Below are 21,397 nucleotides of genomic sequence, written 5' to 3'. Positions count from 1 at the left end.
GCGGCCCGGGTTCGATTCCGGGTCTGGTCAAGTGGGATTTGTGGTGGACAAAGTGACGCTGGGGCGAGTTTTCTCCGAGTACTTCGGTTTCCTTTTCCAGTCTTCATTCCACCAAATTCTGCATCATCATAATCACGCGGGGCAGGCTACAATAGGCCAATCAGTGGCCGCCGTGCCGAGTGGACCCAGTTGGACTCCACCCCCCACCCCCCCACTAAGGGAATTAAAAAAAAACCTAACTCAATCCAATGTTATGTGATGCAACGCTGCCGGTAGGAATAATTGAATGCGCAAACCTAACCTATTCTAACTTAGTCTAACATTGTTCAATGTCGACAATTTTTGCCCCAGCAGACGCTAAGGTGCACAGTTGAATGAGAAGTGGCGTGGTCCACAAGCTTACTTGGAAAAATTGTCACCCACCTCATGAATTCGTACGTGCATCGTTTTCTTTTAGTAATTATACAGACTGAAGATTATGGCTTTGTGATGACGTTGAATAGCATGTTGTTCATTCGAAGTTTGGTGACAATTTGGCGAGTGGTTCAAATTTTGAATTTATGGGAGCCACGATAGACCTTGTCTACACAGCGTCTTACTCTCTGGAGCCTTCTGTAGTTGGCATAAAGGAATTCAATGGACAAACATGACAAACTAATATTCAGTGTTATAATCGATATCCTTTTGTACGGTTCATATTTTAACATTCTTACCACAGGCGGGATTTTGGTACCAATGGACCCGTACGAAGGACGACCTGCGTTCAGAACGGGAAGCTATCTGCCAAATATTTCAATACTTTTATTAATGTCTCCTCGTGTAGACAGTCTGTGTACAGGTTGACATTAAACTTAAATCAAGCCCGGGTACATAACGTTCTCTGAAATATAGATTTTATAGAGCAGAATGTGTGTTTTATTCTGTGCAATAACAACATGTTTACATTGTTTCTAATTCATAATATATTTGTGATGTGAAAGAGATTCTGCTTTCACCCACCAACGTTACTGCATTGGGTGTGTAAGTACGAAGATTACAGTGGCTTGTTCAAGTACTGGTGATCATGATGCAAGCAGTATCAGAGAAGTGTAAAGCGAAGGTAGGTTTACATTCCCTATAGAACGGACAATACTTTGTAAGATGAGGCACCGACTAAATAATTAACATTAATATTACTACATCTACATCACGAGCCTCCAATAACAGTTTTTATACACAAAATATAGAATACTCTAATTTGTCCACGGGAACGAAACAACATGAGAAAAACCAACGACTGACTCGATGATGTAAAGCATCAATCGAAGAATTTTATTCTTGTTTTATATTATAACTTTTGTTTTATATAGACTAATTTATTGTATTTTTACGTCAAATATTTTAATATAATGAATATTATTGTATCCAATTTTATTAATACTGCAGTTCAGTGGTGTATATCTGTTAGCCATGTATTTGCCTGATGATGGCTATTAATAGCCGAAACATGTAGCAGAGCCAAACTAGGCACTGATCTTGATTTGGTTGTGTTGTGACGGTCTTAATAAAGAAGTTAAATATTAACGGGTTTACTTACGCATTTTCGGTTCAGAATCTTCGCATAGAAATGGGGATGGAGACTGTGTTCACCGCCGTTCAGTCCAAGTTCAATATATGTGTGATTTCTGCTGTACAAAGTGACATTTCCCCAAGTGCTTCTGTTTCCTTTACAAATTCTCATTTCGTCAAATGTTCCATTTCCCTTGTTGGTCCTCCAGGGCTAACACAATCGACCACTTACGGACTAAGTACCGAGACAGTCGGTATAAACTCACGTTACGAATATTGGAGATTGACTAGACCACACACCAGTGACGTGTACAACGTCAGAAACTGGAAAGGTAACAGATTCTTGGAAACCTAAAAGTAGCTTTACAAACGTAACTAGTTGCAAACGGAAACGAGGTCAGTAGAGTAACCACCCATAGTTCCGCCTGTGTGATAATATGATAATATGGACATAAATGCAAATTATCCCCTCTCTCTGGAACTAGTTCCTCTTTTCTAGCTATCATTAATGTACAAGGGTAAATTTCTCTGACATTAGCGAATTATAATAAATATAATATTCCAATGAAAAACGTGTAATATCGCTACAAGGAAAAATAATATAAGTTCGACCTTGAGGCTTCTTCCATATGAACATGTTTCTCAGTGTATCATATTGCTTTCCGTAGCTGTATTGTCGTCAGTTAATTATACCTTCCATAATGAAAATCTTATTCCTATGGTAAATTATGTGGTTCTGAGAGTACGAATATACAATGTAATTCCTGCTGTAAAATGGGTTTGATATTTATGCATAAATATACGTTCAATATTCTGGTGAAATTGCTGATTCTTGGGTAATTTAATGACGCCACTGTAACTGATTACATTCAGCAGAGATTTTGAGAAGTTAACAATCACTAAACTTGTCAAGAAATTCCCGGCTTCTTACAGAACATATCCGCAACAGCACGCCACTGTATTCTGGTCCATATCCTCTCCTGCTGTTTCTCTTCTGATATATTGCAATGTTGTTGTTCTGTTAATGTCTACACCTTCCAAGTGGAATTTTCCGACTAATATCTTGTCTGGGATTTTCTCCTCTCTCATTTCCCTCTCCCCCTTTCTTTTCCTTGGCACTACAGCCCCAATGGGGCTAGGCCTACCTCCATGAACTTCTCCGTTCACTTCGGTTTTTCTAGATCTTACACATTCGGTAGGACTCCTTGGGCGGGTGATCAGCTCGTCGCAAGGCATCTACCTGTACACAAACACAGAAAACCGCACACACACACAAACTAAACATCCATGCCCTGATTGGGATTCGAATCCACGATCCCGGTTTCCAAGTGAGTGAAGACGTACTTGCCTTAGATCGCTCGGCTACCGTGACCGGCCTCATTCCCCTTTAACGTTTCGTAATTAGTTAAGTATTTACGGTGATTGACCCCATTTGATCTCTGAACTGGAGCACCATCCATTTCAGATTTTAGGCGACTGCTTATTCAATATATTCTCTTTTCGGTAGGATATTTCCTTCACTCACAAGCTTAATATGCCCGTTCCTATTCCACGAACTTCTTTGCATTTTTTGATCATCCTATCATCAACAGCGTCCTTAAATCCTTATCATCACTGGCACGAGAGCCCTTTGTGAGCCCTGGCCTTCCTCAGGATTGTTCGCCATTTTTCTCCATTCGATGCTACATTCCTCCAGTTCTTTACACCCAAAATTCTTATGTCCTGCCACACACATTCGTCCCATCTTAACCTTGGTTTTCCCACTCTCCTATTTCCTTCTGGTTTGGTACTAAGTATTTTCTTAATCGTTCTATTCTCGCTGGCACGTATTAGGTGTCCAGCCCATTCAAGCCTTTTCACCTTTATAAATCCAATAATGTCTGGTTCATTAAATAGTTTGTATAGCTCACGGTTATACCTCTTCCTCCATATTCCAGTTTCTTCCACTGGTCCAAAGATATATCTCAAGATCCTCATCCTTAAATAACGAACTCAAGAAAATATCCAAGTAAATTGAAAGAATTCGATCACTTTATATCCAAGCGGGAATTTTCCTTACAAAGCCACAGTAACAGGAGCTGCCTTAAGTGAAAAACAGGCCCAAGCTTAACACAAAATCATTTCACGTTTCTTAAAATTGAAGACTACATCTCCGATTTTAACTCCATATTCAAAAAGACCAGACCAAGATCGACAACACAGGCATGTGTTAATTCATTTTAAATATAAATATACATGTATATATTTTTTTTCGTGCAGAAATAAAAATAGCAAAGGGGCAAATTCAGAGGAGAGTCGATTTCGCTTCGGATCAGTAGACATTTCTAGTGAGTATAAGATGTTCTAAACACCAAACGAACTTGTTCTACTGATATATTTTTTACCCTGAATTTTATGTTGTAGCCAGTTATTAGTAAATCATGTCTGAAATACAGGACAAATATTGTTTTATAATTTTATAATTGAGTTTCACAGTAAATGTAAGAGGTCAAATCAAGCGCCATCTCAAATTCAATGAATACAGAACAGATAGACACTCGCTTGAATTGAAGGGCGTTTACTTACCGAAATAAAGATTCCTTAAGGGAAACAAAAGGTATCTGCACGCAACATGTTTTTCCCTCTGACTTGTATATATAAGTGCAAGTCAGAGGATATTTCTTGTAGCGACAGTATTTAAACATGTTATTATCTCTGCTTTTATATTCCACGTCTATGACACAAGCAACTAGAACTTGTAGATTAGATATGCTTATCATCCACCTCAATTCTGAATTTCTAGAACACTGCAAATAACTGCTTCTGGGTCACTGTTTAAATCGTGCATATTAGACCGCGGCGATTTGAAGGCTCTCATATAATTACGGAAAGAAAATTAACTGCATCCCTCACCGTATTGTGACAAGGTAGATGAAAGACCGGAATAGTGGAGACAAAAGAGACTGCCATTTTTAGGTAACCGCCGATAAAATATCTGGTCATGATCCTCGAGAGGCTTGGTGCAAAGAAAAACTCATTGGCGGTAAATAACAAGGAGTAACGTAAATCTGACTTTGACTTTGAAAAGTTAGTTTCAGTCTCAGTCTAGAATGTGAGGGAGCTGGAGCCACCGGTTGGGAGTGAGACAGTCGCTAGTCAGCGAGGACAGGAGCAGTTGAACACGGAAGTTGAGCCCAACATGGCAACTGCTAGTGAAGACGAACTGAGAGGAATTAGCTTGTGTCGTATTGGACTGTAGTGTGTAGATTAGCCATAGTATTTTAATTACTTGTAGTTACTTGTAAGGGTTCAATAAATCCCCTTACCAACCAAAACCCAGTGTCTAATAACTAACACGTGACAATATTACATCAATCACTTTAGGTATGTATTGTTATACCGAAATTAAAATGCATTTCCTTTTCAAGTTTTCTGCAAATATTAACGGCACAGAACAGTTCGAGTTCAGATTTTGAGCTTAACGAAGAACTCTGCTTATATCTCTTATATTTCTTTAAAAAAAGAGTAAAAAAGTAAAAGAAACTTAAACTTTGCGACAGTCAAGCATAAGACTGTTAAAGTGAGTAGACTGCTGTTGTAGCAGGAGCTACTAATTATAGGGCATGATCTGCTGTACCGAACCTGGACTGACAGAGTCCCTGTATTTTAATAACATGTAAAATGTAAATTGCACATACTGACAGCAGCCTTATTACTGCTGACTGTGATTTTGGCAAACGACAGACCCGTCCTCTCGCCAGAGAGAGAGCCCCACATCAACAAGCCTGCAGCTGTCTGACAGCAATAAAGATCTGGCCTTAAACCCAGATGGGTACTTTATTTAAAGACAGACTCTCCGAATGACCGTCGGTCGTAACATAATTTTGACTCTGGTTTTGACGTTGAGACAATAAAATATGGTCACGAGTCCCGCAGGACTCGAACCTGAGAATGACTGCGCTGGCGAGGCGCAGCAGGAATTGTAAACGACAGACTCGAACTCTCGTCAAAGAGAGCTCCCACATTAAAAAACTCGCAACTGTCTGACGGTGATCAAAATCTGGTCGTAAGCCTGAGATTAGGGCTTTATTCCATGATAGGCTGGCCGACTGACCGTCGGTCGTATCATAAGACTCAGACACAGACTCAGTTGAGATCAGATCCAGATCCAGAATTAGAGAGACTAGAGACCAGCCCGAGATTCAGACAACAGTGAGAAATTCGTTTCAAGAAGGAGTTCAATGTGTGAGCTTTTATAACCAAGTGTAATCATAAAAGAAATGCGAATGAACCCAGTCATCAAATATAGAACCCACAATTATTTGTCACTCTAAACCCTTATACGCGACAATATGTTCAATTTGCTATGACCACTCAAACGTTCTAAATACATAATTGTTTTTTTTCAATGAAGGTCAGGTGCAAATATGCTCAGTCCTACTTAATTACTTGGTGCACTTCTTCCGATTAAATCAAATTGAAATGCAAGCATCACACCGTCAGACATCTTAGTAGAAAGAGTTCAGGCAGCTCTATAAACCTATCTTGTTTCGTTTTAGAAACGTGTCCATCTAGTCTATACTTGGAGTAAGGTAAAAGGTAAAGCTGTCTCTGTACTTAACTAATTAGGCACTACGCCATGAAGGCGTATGGTGAAGTGGATGTATAGATCCACATTTTATTGACATCGGCACTAGCTGGAGGTGATTTGTCAGCTTCACGACACTGCCCCTTTATTTCAGGGGAAAGAACCCCCGGTACCCACTGGATAGGAGGCTGGGTGGGCCGCAGAATCGGTCTGGACGATATGGAGAAGAGAAAATTCTGACCCTACCGGGACTCGAACTCCAACCCCTCGGTCGTCCAGCTCGTAGGCTATATCGACTGCGCTACCCCAGATCTCTATAATCGGAGTTACCAGCACAAAGTATAGTATTAAAAGTGACCCTCACTCGTTACAATTATTCATCGTAAATTATCAGCATTGCCCATGTTTGTATACCATGGTCATGGTTGAGTGGTTATTATTAATATTTGGTATTCGGAAGGTTCCGCCATCGATTCTCGACCGTTCGACAGCTCTCCTAACTTGGGATTTTGTGGCTTTTCAAAGTTTCTCATGTGCAAACAATGAAATATTAGCCTCTCTTAAAATGGTCCGTGACTGTTTCCTTTTTATGTTATTCATAATTCATCCTTATGCATCATTACTCATTCGGATATACCTAAGCAAATATAGTTAAATCAACTTCGAAGCACAGTGGAAAGCCATATGAAATGGATTGGCCTATAGTCCATTATGTCTGACCAGTGACAAAGTAGGCTCAGATTATTGCTAACAAGATCTTCCACTTGGTGTGTGCATCTAAATTTTGTCATATCCTAAATTAGGACATTGCCATCTTGTTGTGTATTTCTAATTTCGAAGAGAGACTTAAAACCTTGATAACGTGTCTAGCCGATGTTTTAAAGGTCTTTAGGCAAATTCCCCCAGTCAGAATATCCTTCGATTTCCTCAGTTTGTCCATATGTTAAGCTACAAATCAATTTCCACGTTATATAAATTAGGACAATCCCCTGCTAGTTCCTATAATTTAGTTCCAGATTTCTTCTTAACATTTTTTAACATATCCTCAATAGCTGTTTCTACTCTAGTACCAACAGACAGATTCTCAACCGTACAACTTATCAATTGGAGAAAAGTAAACGTAAAACTGACTTTTTTATTCGAAAATTCTACACAATAACTCAATGGCACCCCAAAATACGTCGTGATCTCTTACAAACCTTATCAGTTCACTCTGTGGAAAAAATATATAATGGAAATAAGATCGCATGATTTCCCCTCCAAAATTATTGCTTTTATGTACAACATACATTCCATAGCAACCTACCACATTTTGACCCCAAGATATTTTAAAAAAACCGCCAATATACATTCATGGCGAAACAGCCAAAGTCAACACTCCTGACTTGTTGATACTACTGCCATCTGCAAAGAGATTGGAATTCAGGTTAACCAACGTCAATGTTTAATTTTTGTCTAATTTCGGCCTCTTTTTCATTATTAGTTTACAATAACAATATTTAATATAATGAAACCGTTACTTTTAAAGTATATATTTCCTAAGAATTGGAGTGATGTTTATTTTAAAATGTGTTATTCCTAATTTAGAATTTTTATTTTAATCCGGCAGATTTGCTACCTGCATCGCAGCTCTTTTTGGTATTTGTAATTGCAAATGGCGGATTGTGATGTGTTGAATAGCACGTGGGCACGTTAATTACAATAATTTACCACCTTCAGTAGAGATTATATCACTTCCATCATGGTCTCTAAGAGGAAGAAGAAGGTAGGATAATATAGGATATCATTATGCCTTATGTGGTATGTTCGTTACGTTGCAATTTTAAAACTGGATTAATTTTATTATGTTTTAATTTGGTTACGTTTCATTCAGCTGTCTGATTTTACAAGTAATAGTGCGATTCTTAGTCTGCTTTATTGCATACATGTTTAATATTTTCAGTATGAGTCCGGGGAAGGCAACAGATATGTGTCGAGAAAGACGGCCCTAAAAATGTTGCAACTATCACTAAAGGATTTTCGGAAGTTATGTATACTGAAAGGAATATATCCACGGGAACCACGTAACAGGAAGAGAGCTCAAAAGGGTGCTACTGGGATTAAAACATTATATCACTTAAAGGATATTCAGTTCTTATTACATGAACCCATAATATGGAAACTTAGGGACTATAAGGTACATGATAGTGATTGCAATGGTAAATTGGATTATGTTTACTTTAGAATACTATTTGTAGTCGCTTGCTGATGTAATCTGTATATTTCATGTCTGTAGGTTTAACAGCGTGATTTTTGTAGTGATCTTGATGTTTCTTGGAAGAAAGTAATCATGGTGTTTTGACATGGTAATTTTACTTTACGTGTCACGCAGACAAGTGAATGCAGTCTACTAGCAAATGATACAAGAAGCTTCATGCATGCTGCAAAAGTCTGCATCCGATGCTAGATCTGTTACTATTTGCTTCTTCTTTGCCTTGTAATGAAGTGACAGTGCTGCAGTGGCAGAATTAGTTGTGTTGTATATTTCATATGAAACATTACAGTTTTCAGTGGCCCATTAACAGAACAAGTTAGTGGATAAGGAATCCTACTTGCTTTGTACAGTATTTCTCTTTGCTGGTCCTTGTATAAAGTTAACGTCCTGTACTTTAGCTGCATAATTTTACTAGCGTTGATCAAAATACTTGGGCCTAAGAGAGGTGAAGAAAAGGAGAAAATTCTGTACATGAGCTTTGCTGGTTCTACTTTCAATCTCATATTGTTAGAATAATTAACTCAAGAGGGATGAAATGGGCAGGTGATGTACCATATGGGGAAGAGAATTTTGACAGTGAATCATCATGTGTGGAGACCACATGGTAAAATTATTTGTTGATGGGAGGATAATAATAAAATTGAAAACATTTTGCATTATGATACCATGTGTTTTGAACCCATTAGCACACATCTACATTACTTCATCTGTCATTGGATATGTCATAGAATTAGTTTATAATTTAAAGACAGTGCATAACTTAAACAAAATTAAGGTAAACTGATGTATATGATGTCCAAATTAGTATTAAAAGTATGTGAAAATTAGAAAGAACTATATTTGTTTTAATTTTATTATAGAGCTACTGGTGTCTGTCAGTAAATAATGAAATTATGTTAAAATATCTTGCAAACAAGTCTGCTCACCATGTTGTAAAGATATATCAAAAGTAGGTCATAGACATATAGCTTATAAAGGTGGATTAAGCTCAGTGTAGAGTTCAGTGGCAGACTTTGTTGTTGAACTGTTGTATATACTAAAGCAGAGAATTTTCTACCTAGCTGAAGAGTTATCAAGGGGTTGAGGACGACCATGCATTGCCATTGTGTTATGGAATTTTACTGTGATTATGATCTATGATTTGATTTACTTACTCTCTGTAACAGAGTAATCCTTTCGTTATTCATGTCTTTAATATGATCCTGTTTCAGATTTTTGCAAAGAAAATGGGAAAAGCAAGAGCATTGCGAGACTTTGAGACCATAAAGCGGACCCTAGAAAATCGTCCACATTTAACATTGGATCACATAGTGAAAGAAAGATATCCATCCTTTATTGATGCTTTGCGTGACTTGGATGATTGTCTTACACTGTTGTTCATGTTCTCAACATTCCCTTCCTTGCAACATGTGCCTCGTGATCAGTCGGCACTTTGTCGACGTCTGACTATTGAATTTCTACATGCTGTTATTGCATCACAGACTCTCAGAAAGGTGTTTGTATCCATCAAAGGCTACTACTTCCAGGCTGAAATTAAAGGACAGACTGTTACATGGATTGTGCCACACCAGTTCTGTTTTGTGGTAATTATTTGAATTTAGTAGTAACTGGCTGGAATTGGCTGTTTGCAGTTGAGGCCCCTTCTTCAGCACAATAGACTTCTTGCCCTTTCATGCATTGACCCTGAATATCAGTTTTAGCACATTATATCAATATTCAGGTAGCACAGTTTGTTTCTTGATGAACTTTTTACTATTTTCTGTGTTAATAAAGCCATTATTCTATTCTTGAAACTTCATTTAATTGTTCTTTCCCATTGTGTGTGTGTGTATAATGCTAAAGTAGTACTTTGTGATTTTTCATAATCAACTTGGAAGTATTGTCTTATCTTATGCAACCAGTCCCTTAATGAATAAATGATAATATTCATGTTATGATGAGTAATTTAATAAATTTATTAACCGTATATATTGTCATAGTATAATGTAGATCACAGAGTACTTTACAACAACTAAAGATGAATTTCATATTCAAATATTTGCTCCCCCCCCCCCCATATACTCTATATTTACTCTGTGTTTGCTGTAAACTCCAAACAGACATTAAGAAATAACACTAACTACAATACTTCAGTCTGCATACATTGTTGGAATTGGATATGTTCATTTATGGTTATTTTCTCTGTTTATAGCCTCAGTCTACATTAGAAGTAGATTTCCGAGTCATGTCAACATTTGTGCAGTTTTATTGTGTTATGCTGGGGTTTGTCAATTTCCGACTCTACCACTTGTTGAATCTTCACTACCCACCAAAATTTGCTGTATCTTCAGGTAATATGTACATTTATTGATTCACTTCCCAATTTTGGTTCTAGTAAATCATGAACAGTTGTAGCTATAATGGAATTTGCAATTATTGACTTTTTGGACATTACCCATTGTCTCAATTTTTAGAGAATGTCCAAAAAGTAAAAAATTGTATTAATATACCATCTACAGAAACTTTAGATCTTATTCATTGTGGAATTACGTATGAAAAATGATCATATGCATCTGTGTGTGAAGCTTTTGTTGATATTAAGTACGCCAATTTTATATTGGTAATTTTCAGTGAATGCATCCTGTTGTGTATTATATTTCTTACTGAAAACTGTCACAATACAACAATCAGTAATACGTGTAAATAGCTCTAGGAGATACTTTTGCTACATGTTTCGGCCTTCAAAAAGCCATCATCAGGCAAATACATTAAACTTTTAGTTACTGAATTGCATGTCAAATATAGAATACAGTACTAGACTTCCAAGTGTATACAATAGTATAAAATGATATGAGTGAATATAAAATATGAATTCCAATAAAAGTTGAAGTCTTAAAATAACCAATTACAAAGTAAAAAGTTCAGTTAAAAGTTGTATATATGGTGGTATTTGTAAGTTGGCAGTTGTAATCGTTTGTACGGACATACTATATACACAATGGTTGATGTGGTGTTCGGAGGTCCGTTGTTGTGTTGTATGTTGTTATTTAATATTTGATACTATTTGACTGGTGACTCCATTGTGCAAATGTCCAATTTGATAGAGAGATTGATTAAAATCCATCAGTACTATTGGAGATGGATAGGTTGCAGGAAGAATATTTGCTTAAAGAAACTGCAAATTATGTTTTTCAGATGTTGATAATAAGAAATAAAGCTTAAATTTGTAGTGTTATAAATTATGATTATACTTTTTATTTCAGCTGATGCCACAGAGAAGACTTTGGTTGATGAAGAAGCTTTTGTATCAGAACGTGTTGCAGCACTTAATGTTCCACTTTTCTGCACTGGCAGAGATACTACTGCAGAAGAAGAAGTAGAAATAGACCAATTTCCAATGGTGAAACACATTTTACTCTTACTGGCATTGTTTGCAGTTTTACTTTTTATTTCCTTAAACATTACATGAAAGTTTATATCATTTTTATGCACTTTTATTCTGAAATGGTTTGAGCCCCACGTGTTTCAAGTAAAGGATATTTTTTGTTCTGTATTTTCTTTATGTGTGTATTTTAGTGGACAGTGATACTGCGGTTATGTAATGCAATTTGAAATTCCCATGGTATTGGGTAGCAAATGCTTCTAGCCTGCTGTTATTTATGCAACAAAACATCAAATTATATACTACAGGATGAAGCAGTAAATATGAATCTTAGGATATTGTATTTTAGAATTCAATACAGTTGCAGATATGGACTTTTTATGCTTAATGGGCATTTTTAGCTGATCAGCTTTGATAAACAAAGCTATACCAAGATCATGGTCATCTAGAATGATGGGTACCAATGTTTCAGAGGAACGTACCGCTTCCATCTCTTATTTGTCCTACCATGAAGATGGAGTCAGTGTGTTCCTTTGAAACTTTAGTATTTGTTATCCAGAATATATGTCATCATATCCCACTATTAATTGCCATGAGACCCTCAAATCTCAAGACTATATTAATTGTGAAATTAACAATTTAAATGAATGAATGCAGTGAACTGCTACAACCTCTGTTACTGGATATGTTGTAACTGAGTTAAATGATAATTCAATTTTACAGTTTTCTAAGGAATGGTAGGAGAGGTGATAGAAGGAACTTTAGGAAAGACAGACATACAGTGAGGTAAAGTAGACTGACAAGAATTATGATGTGGTAAAAGTATGGACAATTTAGGAAACATGTTCAAGGTACAAATGAATTGTAGATTACAGCTTTACTTGGGTGTTTTAACCTTTTGACTGCCAAGACCTGCCTTAGAACTACTTGCTAAGAAACTTCATTGCAGTTGCACAGAGAAACCCACAATAGTTTCATAGATTACCTTCAAAGGATCACAGGTTTATACAGTGTGAAGGCCTTTTCCTTTCTCTAAACCACAATATATTGAGTAGATTCTAAAGCATACTCATGATGATGCATAACACCTGGAATTAATGGGTTTTTGGACTTCGTCATCCGGTTTTCTAAAAAGCACTTTGGAAAGTGGATATGTTTCTGTCCTCAGGTGGAGGTTAGGGCACGTACTGTGTTGGGTCTGTTAGAAAGAGCTAACCTCAATCACTGGACCAATAACTGGACCTTTGGACCTCCAGTGACAGGTTAGCTCCTTCTAATGGGGCCCAACAGAGTAGGTCTCCCCTCCTCACCTGAGGACAAATAAACATATCCAGTTTCCAAAACGTGTTCTTTAGTGTTTTTTAGAATACCAGATGATGGACAAAGTCCAAAAACCCAGTAATTCTGGACATTATATCACTCTTGATGCCATCTGTTGACAGAACTGCTGTGTTGAGTAACGTTGAGTGCATCTCTTAGTCTGTGGAAATTTTAATGCGAGTACACTGAGCTGACCTAATTGGCTTGAGACATGGCAAAAGCATGCAACATTTTGTTCACAAAGAGTTAAGAACATGTTGAATTTGGAGAATGCTGCTTCCTTTCAATTCAGAATCATTTGTCTTCCTGTCTCCTATATATGAAGCATAAACATTCAAATATACTCAACTTATTTTAGTTGTGTATGACATCTCTAACCTGAGGGAGGAACGTAGATTGAGGGTATTTGAAACAGTTGAGTGACGAGAATTTTCAGACCTAAGACAAGAAAGCAACAGGAGGATGAAGAAAATTGTGTAATTTGTACCATTCAATAAATATTAATAGAATGATCAAATTCACAAAGGATGAGATGGACTCGTGTAGTGTACATAGGACAGATGTGAAATGTATGCAGAATTACAGTTCGAAAACTTGAAAGCAAGGAACCATTTAAGAGACCTAGGCATAGCAGGGAGGGAATATTGAAATGAGTCTGAATGAAACAGAGTATGCCAATGTGTGGACTTAATTCATCTAGCTCAGAATGGGAACCATTGGAAGGCTGTTGTGAGCATGATAATGAACCTTCATGTTTCATAAAGTGTGCAGTCTTGAGCAGTTGATCAAATATTTGCATCATAAGAAGGGCTCTGGTTCTTGGAGTTAGTATTTACAGACTGAGATTTTGAACTTGAAAGATCAGATGTTCATGTGCTAATGGTGCTGCATGCACTGGTTATTGTGGTTAAATGTTACTGAAAACAAGATGATGTAGTGGCATCTTCTTAATTGCAAGTAAGTACCATACACAAGATTCAGAAGTTCATGATGATAACAGCAGCTTCAGTAGCCAAACATGCTACATTATATTGATGATGCATGATGGACATTGTGGACATTATCTGTCATCCTATTTTTATTTAAAGCAACGTTTTAGAGACTGAACCCTGTATCTGTGTCCAGATAAGAAGCCTGCTCAGTTGGGACCAGTTGACAGAGCTGTCATCAGACACATTTCCTGTTAGGAACCAAGCATTATGATTGACTGACTATAGGTTTAGTTTATTGTGTTTTGGAAGTCATTGTATGATTGTCAGTAGCCACTTAAGATCCTAATGTCAGATTGTTGCTCACTATTTCACTGTACGCCATTGCACTGTATTATTGCATGAACTGGTTCTGTAACTTCTCAGAAATCATTTTTAGTACAAGAATGCAAAAATTACTATGATTATGAATTTTTCAGTTGACATTAATTCTGTACAAGCAAGCATGCTATGTAGAATGAACATTCTAGTGTAATTGTTTCTTTTGTTAGATTGAAGATCCAACTAAACTGGAAGAAATTAAACAGGAAGCAGAAAAAGTAAAGAAACACAAGACCCTCTTTAAAGGATTGAAGTTTTTCCTAAATCGAGAAGTACCTCGTGAACCAGTTGTTTTTACAATCCGGTGTTTCGGTGGTGAAGTATCATGGGATAAACTGCTATTTGTTGGAGCCACTTTTGATGAATCTGATGAGAGTATAACACATCAAATTGTGGACAGACCAAGCTTAGGAAAACAATACATTTCCAGGTAAAGAGATTAGTTGACATCGTGTATTAAGTGTTCATAATTCTGGATGAAATCAGTCTCTTAGAGGATAAGGTGGCTAGGTTTAATTAAGAGTGTAAAATATTTTTAGGGAAATGATTGCTGTGATATATCTTTATTACACAGAATTATTTAAAGGCATAGTGGAGCAAGATCTAGAAATCTTTGCATTGCTGACATTTTGAAAATTGAAAAGATGTGGTAGAGCTTAACCTTGAGGATCATTCAGATGTTAAGAACATTTTTTTAATTGTGTGTACAATAAACATTACCTGATATCACATTCATTCTTCTAATTTTACTTGCTAAGGTTAAATACCTGAAGAATGTGGAATGAAATGATTCATGACACACTCTTTGCTGCATGGATCTGACATCAGGTAGCAAAAATAGGTTTCATTCATGTACTCTCTTTAATGAAGGCAGCAGTAGGGAATATGGATTTATAGCAGGTACACTGTTGGTTCAAGAAGTTTCTTGTCTCTTAGGGAATTTACAGTGCTGAAATTCATTGACGGCTGCAGTATTCAGTGAGAATACTCTGTTGCAGTCTAGAGTATTTAAATGGTATGAGCATTTCTGGCAAGGTCATTAGTCCATTCTTGATGATGCCAAACTGTGCCATCCATTCTTGATACTGACTGAATATCTGCCATGCCGAGACCTATATCTTAGCTCAGACACATGCAAATGTACAGGAAATTTTTGATCAGATGGAACATTTGATTTGGTTCATCCTTGCCCGTCACATTATCACTAACCAGCTGAAAGGTTATCAACTCTGTCCAGTGTGATTGTTATTTTTTAATCTTTCATCCTTGACATGTTTTGGTCTGAGAGACCAACTTCAGAAGGCTATATCAGTACCGGCAGAAACTACTATTACAATGTGATTGGTCAATATTAATACATACATACAGTATCGTCACAATGCCATGAATATAAAATCTAATCCTTTAATAACTACAGTGATGTGCATGAATATATTCAAATATTTAGAAATTAGTGTGATGTGGCAGCGCTGCCTACTGTGACATAATACGTGACACCGCTGTTGACACAGGCAACAAGCAACAGTGAACGGTATAAAAAGCCGGCCGAGCAGTATGTGAGACAGTGTGATCAGGAGTGACACAGTTGAATTGTTACAGTCGCAGAGTTCAGTTGTAGCGAGCGAATCGTGAACGTGAAGAATACCAATAGTGTGAGAAGTTATTGGGAGTTTGTAATACAGTGACACTGGTATAGCTCCCATGTTATAAATACGTGAAGACTACCGAGGACAGAATGAAGAGATTATTGTGTAGGGTTGTAAATTGTGTAAACCTGTAACAGTGTTATAATTAATTGTAGCCAAGACTTGTAGGTTGTTAAATAAACCAATTAACAATCTGAGCGGCGTCATCAGTAGCAAAACACATTACATTATTATAATTAGTTTGTTTACAAGTATGGTTTAAAAAGACTTTGTTAAAATTTAGAACCAATTTGGTTCATATCCTTTATACTGCCTCTCTTTAAAGGAAGTTGAGTGTCTGCCATATTGTGGTACCATCGTTTGATGAATAGGACTCCTTATTGTCATCCTGTTGTTTGGGTCGTGCTGTGTTGTTAACAAAATGCATTTGCTGTAGAAAATTTGGAACTGTCATATTTCTGAAAGAGGCGGGATTTACCCAAAATTGAATTAGGTAACAATATACTGTCAACAGATCACTCCATTTACATACATCATAGTAGTTTAATATGATATTTCTGTACATTGCAGATATTATGTTCAGCCACAGTGGATATTTGATTCTGTAAATGCACGTGAACTCCAGCCTGTTGAGAAGTATTTTCTTGGAGCAGTCCTGCCACCACATCTTTCACCATTTATAGATAAAACAAGAGAACAGTATGTTCCACCAGAGGAAAGAGCACTTGAGGATCCTTCATTAGCAGAAATGAACCCAGGTTAGTATCTACTTTTTTCTAAGAGAGTTAGTCCTATTGAATGTCCATATATAGTCAGGTGTATCTGTCATGAAAGAAAAGACAATTTGCAATCGGGTAGCACCTGACATGTTTCTAAAGGCAGGTTTCATTGTATGAACAGCAAACGTTGAATTGTAATGGATAGCACTTCTGTATATTCAGTATATTCATTATTCTCACCACCCTTGATTTCCAGATGTTTCATAGCATATAAGTAAAATAATTACCTATAGATATATGTTACATTTTGTCACTGCACAATGTAATGCTGAGTCTGTATTCATATTACTGAAAATACAGGGTGGGGCGCAGAAACTTCCTTTTTGTGAACGGAGGGTAGGTCGCAGAAAAGTGGGGATAGGCTCGGCGAACGCAGCACTCGCGGAAGTTTCTGTGTAATACCCCTCAGTAGGAAACACAAGGTGGACGAGTGAGCAGTGTGCGTTTGCTGTCTAAGCCTATTTTTCGAACAACCATTCCTACATGGAGGTGCAGCTTGTGTTCCGTACTCACTTTGGAATTGAGCCCAGAGGTCCGGTTTCCGACTGGAAATCGATTGTTTTCTGGGTAGAGAACTTTATGACAACTGGGAGTGTGGTAAAATATCATCAGGACAACAACGGACCGTTACGACGCCAAAAAATGTGGAGGCAGTTCGACAGTCGATTTTGAGATCTCCAAGATGCTCCGCTCGCAAACATGCAGTCGCCCTAGACATATCCAATCGTTCAATGTGCCGAATTCTTCACAAGCATCTTCATTTCCATATCTATAAGATGGTTGTTGTGCAAGAATTGTCACCACATGATTTCCAGAACTGAATAATGGCATGCGAAACATTATTGGAAAATTTACCCCCTGATACATTTGTTTTCTTTAGTGATGAGGCACATTTTCACTTATCCGGATATGTCAGCAACCAGAATATGCGCTATTGGAGTAACAATCCCAGAGAGCTCCATGAGAGGCCACTTCACAGTGATAAGGTGACAGTATGGTGTGCATTGTCAAGAGTTGGAGTTATTGGTCCTTATTTTTTTGAAGAAGACAATCATGCAGTTACTCTCAATTCACAGCGTTATGTGGACATGATTAATAACTTTTTTGAACCAGCTCTTGAAGAAATGCATCTAGGAAATGTCTGGTTCCAAAAGGATGGTGCCACGGCCCACACAGCCCGAGCTTCAATGACAGTTTTGAGGTCAAAGTTCCCCGGATGGCTCATCTTGCTTCAAGGTGACATCCCGTGGGCAGCGCACTCACCTGATCTAACGCCCTGTGATTTTTTTATGGGGATACCTCAAGGCAGAGGTTTTTAAACATCGCCCCACAAACCTGCTTCAGCTGAAGAATGTTATTTGGCAAGAAGTAGCCCAAATTCTGGTGCACATGTTGGAACGTGCAGAAGGGAACTTCAGAAAACGGTTGCATCAGTGCATAGAGAACGGTGGCCACCACCTTCAAGATATTTTGTTTAAAACCACATGATTTAAAACTTTAAAGTGTGTTCTTTCATTAGCTAAACATAAATTTTGTCTATCAGCAATAATTCTTCTTTTATTCGCCTTCAAAAAAGGAAGTTTCTGTGCCCCATCCTGTAGAAGGCTTATGTTACAGGTTATGAAAATTAATATTATATTGAAACTACCATAGAATGGACTTGTTATATCACATGGCAGCACGTGCTTGTGTTTGCAGACTAAGTGATCAGCTATCTACTGCATGGTTATGTATGATGCTTCTGTATTGAAGACAAGTCAGAAAATTCTTACATACTTGATGTTGGAACCTGTCATCTTCAAAAATGCATTATAATATAATTATCATTATAGAGTGAAAGTTCATAGATCACTATTGGATAGTATCTTGCTAGTAACTGATCACTTGAGAGACGTTTATTGTTTCAGAAAAAGAAGAAACAGAGGAGGAATCAGAGACTGATGAGGTTGAAAAGAAAAATGAAAGTGAGAATGAAGGAGAAATGTTGAGGAATGAAGAGGAGCGAGAAGATGGAAATGAAAGTGAAATTCATGAAAAAGACAAAGTCAGAGAACAGAAGGTTGGTATAGAATGTGGGCTTTAAGACCATTGCAGGTGCTCTATTCTCCATTCATTGTTCTTCTCTTGGGCATCATTACACTTATGTATTTAAATTTCATATATTTTAATAGCTTGATTTAGAAGACAAGACAGCCATCATGAGGCTAGATTACAATTATCATTTGTCAGATGTTGACTTACACGTGTAATGAAATGTAAATTTAAAATTTTAAAATAGCGATTTTAAGTTTTAAAATTTTCCTTGCAGACAGTATCTGACAGTACTAACAGTTTTGCGGATAATACATATAACACAGTCTGATGATAACTTAAGGGTTAGAACATGTCACTATGGGTGTGTTGTGTAGGCGGAATACTATATGTTGCCATATGGAACTTAATGTCTACACTTGATTGGCTAGTGGCCTCTTCCCCCCCCCCCCAATATTACCTCCTTCATTTTTCTCATGACCTCTTCTGTGTCCTCATTCTGGGAGTGTTCTGATACTTTGAACTGACATTTCTCTCTATTTTTGTGTAACATTTGTGTTGACTGATTCAGGTTTGGAGTGGACGTCTTGTCTCACATACGTATTTCCTTCTGCATTTGCAGGGAAATACATGAATCTCATTTTGGTTCGGTCTTGGTAATTTGCCATATAGTTTTGTTTGTGCTGTTAGTGTTCTTCCTGAATTTGTGGTTATGTGTTACCACCACTACACTTTATGTGGTTTCCTGGTTAGTTGGGTTCATTTTCTCACGTTGAGGGCTTTCTTCATATGAATTTTTATGCATGTAACAACAGTCATCTGATCAGAAAGTAGAGCCAATTTTCAATGTTACATATATCGAATATACTTCAGACGGCGGACAGTACACTTCATATCCAAAACAATTGCATCAGCTAAATTGTATAATATATGTATTCTATAAGTAAAGTCCTTGTAAAATGCGCTTTTGACATAGTCTTGGGGTGTGGAAGGTTGTAAAGAGTGGGGTACGCAGTATGAAGTCTTTCCTATCATAATATCATCCCCACATTCATGTGCTGCATCATGGCTTGGATAGCTGTCTAGTCTAGGAACTGACATTACATGATTCCACAAAACTAAGTCATAATAGACAAACCATTACACCCACGATCAGAAAAATGCCACTACCAACATTCTGGCTCTAATGAAAGTCGTTTGTGTAAAACTTAAACTGTTGGTTAAAGACATAAGACAATGTAAGATGAATGGTTTTTAAGTTACTGTTTGGTCCTTTTGATGTGTTGACAGTCATGAATAAGTAGGACAGTTGACTTAAATTGAAAGTCATCTTAGTCTTCAAAATAATTTTAAAACATAACAGTCTTATATTTCAGACAGGCAAATAAATATAAACATTTATAATGTAAATTTATTGTTTCTTGCAGAAGAAACGCATGTCTGTGAGTATGGGAGTTGTTGCTCGGGAAGACCCAGCTGAGAAAAAGCGACAAGAAAGGCAGGAGTACAAGTTAAGAGAGAAAATGATAAAGAAGAAACATCGTAACCTATATCGAAGCATGATGAAAGGTAGGGCAGAACGAGGGAAAGAGGCCTGGCTGCTTCAGAAGAAACGTCGCCTTCATGATGAACAAGAAAAGGCCAAACATAAGGCTGAGAAAAAAGAAAAGAGGATGAAGGCGGCAGCTGATACATGAAGCAGTAAATAAATAAAAAGTGGAACCATCTCTCCACCATGGGGATGTTGTACTTAATTTCTCATATTTCCAAAATTTTGGGTATGATGTACTGTTATACCCCTCCTCAAAAATCATGTCATATGATGAGGCACATTCAGTGAACCTGGCACATTATTGCCAAGACCACACAGTTTTGTTTTTGAAGTATTCATTTGTATAAGAATAACAGTTACATTATCAGATAAAAGATTTTCAGAATAATATATAATTTCATATTGTGTTTTGTGTAAAATTAATGTTTAATAAGAGAGATCACACCTGTTTTTCATCATCGACGAACTCCAGATTTGGTTAAATATGTTATTGGTGGGACTACATGAGGAGTTGCCCTGCATATTTTATTTTCATTCGGTCTGGTTCAGGGCAACTTTCACTTTACCTGAAGGAGAAATTTGAAATGAAATTACTGATTTTCTCAAGAGTGGTTCATTGTACAAGAAAGTAATATATGATAACGTCATTACAACATAAAACATTTATTTGAAACAATTTTATGATGGCCATTTAAAAAAATAATTTCTGACGGCATAGCGGTTTGCTTTGCATTTGTATCTGCAATACATGAATAGAAAGGTCAAAATAATGTGCAGAAACTGAGTGTGTATGAAACATGTTTGCACTTTGCCACTTGTTTATTACTGCCATAACAAAATTTTCATGTAAGGTACTGCTGTAGAGAGTTTTTACACTGTTATTCTGTGCTTTTAATGGCATGTAATTATAATTATGTAATTACTGATATTGATCATATTTATGAGGGCTGTTCAGGAAGTAACCTCTGGTGCGCTCTTAACAAAACAGTGAGGAAAAAGAAGTCTTATGTACAAAAAATATGTACATAC

At 37.1% G+C, this 21,397-nt stretch overlaps 2 protein-coding genes across 4 annotated transcripts in view; one reads left to right on the top strand and one right to left on the bottom strand.

The window, feature by feature from the left end:
- The window catches only part of LOC117282484 (beta-1,3-glucan-binding protein-like), a 15,575-nt gene extending 11,372 nt beyond the window's left edge, over window positions 1–4,203 (bottom strand). For 2 of the 3 annotated variants that reach the window (XR_004513235.1, XR_004513236.1), the window contains exon 1: window positions 4,114–4,203. Coding sequence is in view for 1 of the 3 variants with exons in the window: in XM_033752354.1 (XP_033608245.1) it covers window positions 1,577–1,580 (4 nt within the window). In the remaining 2 variants the exon portion in view is untranslated. Of the gene's footprint in view, window positions 1–1,576; window positions 1,873–4,113 lie in introns of those variants that run through there. The other variant, XM_033752354.1, reaches the window with a different exon arrangement.
- Window positions 4,204–7,755: 3,552 nt separating this feature from the next.
- Window positions 7,756–21,294, top strand: LOC111866611 (pescadillo homolog). The gene is made up of 9 exons (XM_023855731.2): window positions 7,756–7,880; window positions 8,058–8,291; window positions 9,581–9,952; window positions 10,561–10,699; window positions 11,612–11,748; window positions 14,531–14,790; window positions 16,577–16,764; window positions 18,693–18,844; window positions 20,244–21,294. The coding sequence occupies exons 1-9, from the start codon at window positions 7,857–7,859 to the stop codon at window positions 20,511–20,513; spliced, it is 1,776 nt and encodes a 591-aa protein (XP_023711499.1). The 5' UTR covers window positions 7,756–7,856; the 3' UTR covers window positions 20,514–21,294.
- Window positions 21,295–21,397: the final 103 nt, after the last annotated feature.

This window comes from Cryptotermes secundus, unplaced genomic scaffold (assembly GCF_002891405.2).
Source record: "Cryptotermes secundus unplaced genomic scaffold, Csec_1.0 scaffold885, whole genome shotgun sequence".
Classification (NCBI taxonomy): domain Eukaryota; kingdom Metazoa; phylum Arthropoda; class Insecta; order Blattodea; family Kalotermitidae; genus Cryptotermes; species Cryptotermes secundus.
The sequence above is the reverse complement of the archived record's forward strand: the minus strand, read 5'-3'. Positions and strand labels throughout refer to the sequence as shown.